The 8,354-nt window shown below is 31.9% G+C and overlaps 1 protein-coding gene across 1 annotated transcript; it reads left to right on the plus strand.

Annotated features, from left to right (window-relative positions):
- Positions 1–490: 490 nt before the first annotated feature.
- LOC100263394 (probable 1-deoxy-D-xylulose-5-phosphate synthase 2, chloroplastic) lies at positions 491–5,520 on the plus strand. Its single transcript, XM_002270300.4, has 9 exons — positions 491–663; positions 2,178–2,372; positions 2,472–2,636; positions 2,981–3,131; positions 3,527–3,798; positions 3,886–4,159; positions 4,249–4,838; positions 4,908–5,192; positions 5,293–5,520. Exons 1-9 carry the CDS (start codon positions 556–558, stop codon positions 5,446–5,448), a joined length of 2,196 nt encoding a protein of 731 aa, XP_002270336.1. The 5' UTR covers positions 491–555; the 3' UTR covers positions 5,449–5,520.
- The last annotated feature ends 2,834 nt before the right edge of the window (positions 5,521–8,354 follow it).

An 8,354-nucleotide genomic window follows, 5' to 3' on the forward strand; every position in this document is an offset into this window, starting at 1 on the left:
TTTGTCAATACATATATCTAATTAATTGAAGGGAAATTAATGGTTAAGATGAGGTCTTTTGTAGTATATATTTGCAAAAATGATAGCCATTCCTTTTCTTTTTTAATATTCTTTTCCTCTAATTTTTGAGTTTTTAATTATCATTAATGAACCAATTTGTTTTCAACAATAAATTCCAAAAATTTCTTCTAACAATAATTAAAATTAGAGCCTTAATATTGTACTCATACAAATGGCTGAAATTAAAATTATTTTAAAATTTTTAACAATTTTGGAAATCAATGGTCGTTTAATTTGTTTATTTTCCTCCCTTCATTATTATTATGGTATCTTCTTGGCTTCACCCAAAATAAATATGGAAAAAAATTACTTTTCTTTCCATCCAAAATTGATTTTCATAATCCAATATTTAGAGTATTCTTTTCCTCTATATCTTTATTTCTTTTAGTGCTTGTGCTAGTTCTCTATAAAAGCCACTCCATTAATCTTCTTCTTCTTCAAATTTTGTTTACAGTCTCTTCCTTTCAATTAGGGTTTTTCCTTTTAGTGGAGAAAATGGCTTCTTGTAGTGTTCTCAAAGGGAATTTCTCCCCCATGCTTCATTCTCAAGATGGGTTTTCTCTTTCGAGGTTGTCAACTTCTCTCCATTGCAAGAAGTGGAAGGTTAATTTCTTTCACTAGCTCTCATTTTCTTTCCTTCATTTTATTCTTTACACATTTAGGATTTTGAAATATATATAATTAAGTGGATTTCGAAAAAACAAATCCCTATTATTAATAATAATAAAAAAAACCATTGAAAATGATATTTTATTCTTGTGTTGGAAGATGCAAGTTTTTTGTACTTTCATTTTTTTTTTTTAAATTTTATAATTGTATTTTTAGGATCTTATAACATATTCGTACATTTCACTAATATATAGAAATATCTATATTAATAGTTTCTTTCTTTTATTTTATAAATGCATAAGATCTTTTATTAAACACACAGCATATTCATACATTTTATCAGTATATAGAAATATTTGTATTAATACTTTCTTTCTTTTTTCTTTTTTTTTTATAATTGTGTATCTAGAGTCTTATTTTATATGTACCACATATTTATACATTTCATCTATATGTAGAAACATTTATATTAAAGAATCTTCATCTTCTTTTTAAATGTCTTGCATATTTAGACTTTAATTTATACTAAATTTATAGTAAATACACATACTATATGTTTTCCCTTTGAGTTTTTATGACAAATTTATTGAACCATGGGCTAATTTCCATCAAAGTTAACACTTCAAACCTATAATTTGGTTGACATGATAAGATATGATACATGTATCCTAATAAATCATTTGATATCATATTCAATGGGATATCCTAAGGCCTTAAATATCTATTAAGATATATTATCTCATACTTACATTTAATTTATAAAATGAATAAAAAGATAAAATATTGCTTTTCAATGTTTTGATATTTGTTTAAAATGAAAACTATATTATATTCCAATATTTACTATTAAAAAAATTATGAAATTTCTCCTACATTTAAAGATACTTAGAAATTATTAAATAATTTAATATTTAATATTTATTTATTTATAATATTTATGATTAAAATATTTACAATTTATAAATAAAAAACTTATATTATATTATTCAATTTATAAAATAAAAAATTATATACTAAATAATACTATGAATTTTTTTTTATATATTTTACAATATATTTCATAACTATTTTTCTTAGTTTTTATTTTTAACTACAAATTTAATTTTTTAATAAAAAAATATTTTTCAAAATAAGTAATATAAAAAAATTAAAAATGGATGAAAATATATATATATATATATATATATATATATATATATATATATATATATATATCTTATATTACAACTTAAGATTAACATATTTTATATAGAAAAAAAAATAGATAATATATTTAACCATTTATCCTATCATTAGACATAGAATAAAATATATTTTTCATCCCCTTTTTTATACTATCTCTTGTTATATCCAATTAATCAAATCGTGACCTAATGGCATTAAAAATGAGAAGGAACATGAATCCAAATAAGATTTCAGATATTTCTTTTACCTCAAAACACGTACAATCTGAATTGTTCACAAGATCTAATGTGCATTCTTCTATCCTTTATTCTTGAAATCTTCAGCTGAATGTTGTAGCAAGTGCCGAAGACCATAATGCAGATGAAGACAAGACTAATCCTGGAGCCATGAGTAGTGGTCAGCAAAAGCAAGAGAAACTGAAAGTCAAAAGGGCCCTCAATTTCTCTGGAGAAAAGCCTTCTACTTCCATCTTAGATACCATCAACCACCCAAAGCATATGAAGAATCTCTCCATTGAGGTAAACTATATAATCAAGATTACATTGATGTTTGTTCAAGCTATACTTCATATATTTTCCAAGTTTTCTCATTTACAAAATTTTAATTCTTACTTTTAGGAACTGGAGATGTTGGCTGATGAACTCCGGGAAGAGCTGGTTTATGTAGTCTCAAAGACTGGTGGGCATCTCAGTGCAAGCCTAGGAGTGGCTGAGCTCACAGTTGCCCTTCATCATGTCTTCAACACCCCAGATGATAAGATCATTTGGGATGTTGGACATCAGGTGATCTTGGAATTTTAATTCGTATATTTTTACAGCATCTGCTTTTAATTTGTGATATTTCCAAGAACTAATTCTCAGGAAAAATAAATTTTGTTTTATAGACTCAAATATGAAAAATGGTTTCCTTGATTCATTGTCCTTGTAGAATTATGCTCTTATGTATAATGCAAAAAATTTCGGTCTATTTTCCATGTTTCCAATCGTAGTATACCTAAAAGCGACTCAAAATTTATATGTAAAAATCATCCGGTTATTAGAACAAATTCTCAAAAAAATATTTTCTGTTGTAAACATGTTTTTAAAGCATAGAAATCATTTGCTTGAGTGAATTTCTTCTGTTGCAGGCATATCCGCATAAGATATTGACTGCCAGGAGATCAAGAATGCATACCATTCGACAGACTAGTGGGCTTGCTGGCTTCCCCAAGAGGGACGAGAGTGTGCATGATGCCTTTGGAGCTGGCCATAGCTCTACCAGCATTTCAGCTGGCTTAGGTACAGACCTTTTTATCATAAAGTCTTAGCCATGGACCTTTGCTCTTATCTCTCTTACCAAGTTCGCCACTTGGCAAGAATACATTCATATCACTTGAAAATTTCAGAATTTAATCAGACAACAAGTCTAAGCATAAACCTTGTAGATTTATCAGTCCCTATATATATAGGAAAATGTTATGGTACCGTAGCATGATACCTACAGAATAGAAATCTAAACTGTTCAACATGTGTGCTGAAATCTAAGACATTGAATGAGATTACAAATGAATGAGACTAAGGTAAAAGGGTAAAAATAAATGAGACTGGTACAAATAACAAGATTTAAAAATATGTACGTGGCACGGACTAATTAATCATGCAATTTGTTTTCTTTCTCTTTCAATGCCTTTCAGGGATGGCAGTTGCTAGAGACTTGTTAAGGAAGAACAACCATGTGATTGCGGTGATCGGGGATGGAGCCATGACAGCAGGACAGGCATATGAGGCAATGAACAATGCAGGTTATCTCGATTCAAACCTTATCATCATCCTCAATGACAACAATCAAGTCTCTCTGCCCACTGCCACCGCTGACGGCCCTGCTCCTCCCGTTGGAGCTCTAAGCAAAGCCCTAAAGAGGCTTCAGTCCAGTAGAAAATTTCAGCAGCTCCATCAAACCGCAAAGGTAAACCTATGATCATTAGCTTATTCTTCATTAACTAAACATTCATGAATTTTATTGATCATCTCCATTTATATATTCATAAAATAGGCCATCACCGAGCGAGTTGGAGGCCAGGCCCATGAAATTGCTGCCAAAGTAGACTTGTACCTGAGAGGGATGATCAATGGGTTAGGAGCCTGCTTCTTTGAAGAGCTTGGATTGCACTATATTGGTCCAGTGGATGGCCATAATATGGAAGAACTTGTCCATATATTGAAGGTGGTTAAGGCCATTCCTGGGCAGGGAGCTGTTCTAATCCATATTGTTACTGAGAAAGGAAAAGGATATGCTCCTGCTGAAGCTGCCCCTGATAAGATGCATGGTGAAGTGTCTTGAAAACTTCTGCTATACTTCCTCATTATTATTTAGACATGTTATCATTTGGCTTAACACTTCATCTTCTATCTGTAGGCGTCGTTAAATTCGATCCCCATTCAGGAAAACAGTTGAAGTCGAAATCGAGCACACTCTCATACACCCAATACTTTGCAGAGTCTTTGATTGCAGAAGCAGAAAGAGATGACAAGATTGTAGCAATCCATGCTGCAATGGGGGGAGGCACTGGACTTAATCTATTCCAGAAACGCTTCCCCAATAGATGCTTTGATGTTGGGATTGCAGAGCAACATGCTGTCACCTTTGCTGCTGGTCTAGCTACTGAAGGCCTCAAGCCTTTTTGTGCTATTTATTCTTCTTTTCTGCAAAGAGCTTTTGATCAGGTAGTTCATGATGTGGATCTTCAAAAGCTTCCAGTGAGATTTGCAATGGACAGGGCTGGCCTTGTTGGTGCGGATGGTCCGACCCATTGCGGGGCCTTTGACACTACTTTCATGGCTTGTTTACCTAACATGGTGGTCATGGCCCCTTCGTGTGAACGCGAGCTCATGAACATGGTGGCCACAGCTGCAGCCATTGACGACAGACCCAGTTGCTTTAGGTACCCTAGAGGAAACGGCATTGGTTCTATTATCCCTCCCTTCAACAAAGGGACACCTTTAGAGGTAATTACCAGGACTTTAGCCTAAATAAACATTTGTATGGGAATATCTTTTAAAACAAATTGAATGTAGGTTGGTAAGGGAAGGGTGCTGGAGGAGGGAACCAGGGTGGCTATACTGGGCTATGGCACAATTGTACAAAGCTGTGTGGCAGCATCACATCTACTTCAAAGGTTCGGCATATCAGCAACAGTGGTCGATGCACGATTCTGCAAGCCTCTTGATGGAGATTTGATCAGGCAGCTGGCTCGAGAGCATGAGGTCCTCCTCACTGTTGAAGAAGGATCCATTGGAGGTTTTGGCTCTCACGTCTCCCATTTCTTGGCCTTGAATGGATTGCTGGATGGAACTCTTAAGGTCTGCAACTATTACCATTTTATATTTTTTTTAAATAGAAAAGGGGTATATCCAAACAACACCTTAATTAATATTTTTAATGTCGTCCTTATTGGTGCAGTGGAGGGCTATGATGCTACCCGATAGATACATCGATCATGGATCACAGAGGGAGCAGATTGAGGAGGCTGGGCTGACCTCGAAGCACATTGCGGCCACAGTTTTAGCTTTAATAGGTGAAAACAAGGATGCCCTTCACCAACTCAAATTAAAATAGAAATTCATGTAAGTTTCAAATAATTAGACTAATGTTTCCGCTTCTAAATGTATTACCAAATTTCTATCATTGGAATTCTTCTAAACCCGAGACCATTAACCAAACCATGCACACACAAGTAAAAAAATAAAGAAAAAAGATAAGATTTTTAACGAGGGTTGACAATCAATATGAGTCTTACATCCATCAAGTATACCAGCATTCAAGAATTTACTAATAAAAAAAACGAGAAGAGTTACAATGATGAAACTCTCAAAAAACATCTTTCAATTATAACCACATTCTCTAAAAAATAAAAAAGATTAAAAACCAACAGGCACATAAAGACAAATGCTTTTTTACATGGAAAACCTCCACACAATATGAGGAGATAAAAAAAACCATGAGGTCAAAGACCTCAAATCTACAATTAATCCACTATATGATAATGTAGTACACAATTTTACCTGACATACACTACCTTAAGACTCACTCTCCAGTATCTATACGACATTCCTACATTCATGAAGCAACACCTCATGTGCTCCCAATGGATCTCATATAAATACGGGATGTAGATCTCCTTCACAACCCAATAGAAATACAATAACCTTTTTGAGAGCTTCAGGAATGAGAAGACAAACTAGGTTTTTCAAAATGTTTGCATCAAATCAAAAACCTTTTTGGGTAAGGTATTTATAGGATACAAATACCTAATGGACTCAAATTAGAATTTCCAAAATAAATTCAATTATAATTGTAAAATAAATATTTTCAAAATGAATTTAAATACGTTGTAAAATAAATCCAATTACAAATGTAAAATAAATTGAGGTACAATTGTAAAATTAATCCAATTGTGCAAAATTAGAATTTTCCCACAAGTGCTTGAGTGTCTTTAAAAGCTTTTAAAAATATTTTTGCTTAGTTTAAAAAACCTTTAGTTCACTATAAACCTTATATAAATTCTATTAACCTTTCTCAGACATTTTTTATACTTTCTCATGTCATCTCGGTTGATGACGCAACGATCTTGAGTCTTCAATGAAGAGTAAGATATATAATCTAGAAAAGTCTTATGCTAAAATGAATGGAACTACATTGTTAACTTAAATTACATAACCTAATGTACCAACAAACTAAAATACAAATGAGAAAAAAAAAATGTTTTCATTGAAAAAGACTATGTGAAAGACAATGACTATCAAGAGGATTCTTTAACAAATATTTATATTTCAAGCATATATTCTCTAATTAAAAGTTATCCTATGCAAACAAAAATAGGGCATGAGTCTAAATCACAAGGACTTGATCCCAAAACGTTCCCATATTATGTTTATACATCTAAAAGATTATGAAGTCATGATAGATATCAAAATTACCAATGAAGGTTTAGTTAACTTTTGTCTATTTCCAAATTGTGATTCGATTTTGTATGAAGAAGTAGCAAGTGATGAAAAATGGATTCAAGTAATGAATGAAGAAATTCAATTGATAGAGAATAACAACATAAGGGAACTAACCACTTTACCAGTCAAAAAGAAATGGGTGTTAAATTAGTTTATAAGACAAAATATAAACCTGATGGTAAAGTTAATCGATTTAAGACAAGATTGGTTGCAAAAGGATATAAACATAAGCCACATATTGATTATTTTGAATTTTTTGCACCAATTACTAGACCAAACACCATTCACATGATAATTACAGTTGTAACACAAGAAAAGTAAAAAATTCACCAAATGGATGTAAAATAATTTTTTTCTTAATGGTGTACTTGAATAATAGATTTTTGTTGAACAACCACCATGATATATTAAGGAAGGACAAGAAAAATAAATTTATAAACTCAAAAATCCATTGTATAGGTTAAAGTAAGTATCATGTGCTTGGTACACACTATTTATGTTTATTTATTATAACATAGACTTCAAAATTATTCCTTTTAAGAACACACTATACATCAAGTCAAATTATAATGGTGATGTAATTGTTGTACGTCTCTATGTGAATAATTTAATTTTTATAGGAAATTGTTAACATATATTTGAAGATTTTAGGAAAGCAATGACACAACAATTTGAGGTGACAAATTAAAGATAAATATCCTATTTTCTTGGAATTGAATTCCAACAAATAGATAATGGTTTCTTCAAGGTCGCAAAAGAAATATGTCATAGACATTCTAAAGCGATTCAAGATCGAATTGTGGAATTTGGTAGTCCAAAAATTGATTGGCCAAGTAAGCAAAGTTAGTTGATTAACTAATTGAAAGCATACATGTTTTGCTTAGTTTTTTCCATGTACTTGTATAAAAGTGTGAAAAAAAAAAAACAGAAGTGTGTGAGTTTTCTTAATTAGAGAACATGTGTGAGAGGATTTTAGAGTGTGAGTCTTCTTCATTGTATTGTAGGGAGAGCTTGAAAATTCTTAGAGATTCTTAAGGGTGTAAAATGGTTCAATCTTAGTGGATTTTTGGAGGTGATCTTGATCCGTGGATGTAGGATTCAAATCTTAGATCTGAATCACGTAAATTCTGCTTGTTTCGCTCTGTTTTTTCTGATTTATGATATTGTTTTTCTTTGTCTTCTTAAATTGGTGCTCGATCTCAATTTATTGAGGAACTTGGATAAAACCTCAACATCTGGTATCATAGCCAAATCAAGAACAGGGAAAGAAGAATGTCGACTACAAAGTATGATATTGAGAATTTCAATGGTAGAAATGACTTCGGGTTATGGAAGATGAAGATGGAGGCCATCTTGATTCAACAGGGCATTACTTTACTGTCTGATAAAGTACTTCCAGAAAGCATGATTGAAAAGGAAAGGCAAGAAGTTCAAAGAAAGGCTTACAGCTCGATCATATTAAGTCTTTCTGATCAAGTTATGAGAAAAGTATCTCATGAGAAAACTATTGTTGGGGTT

The sequence above is a fragment of the Vitis vinifera genome, chromosome 11, assembly GCF_030704535.1.
Source record: "Vitis vinifera cultivar Pinot Noir 40024 chromosome 11, ASM3070453v1".
Taxonomy (NCBI): Eukaryota; Viridiplantae; Streptophyta; class Magnoliopsida; order Vitales; family Vitaceae; genus Vitis; species Vitis vinifera.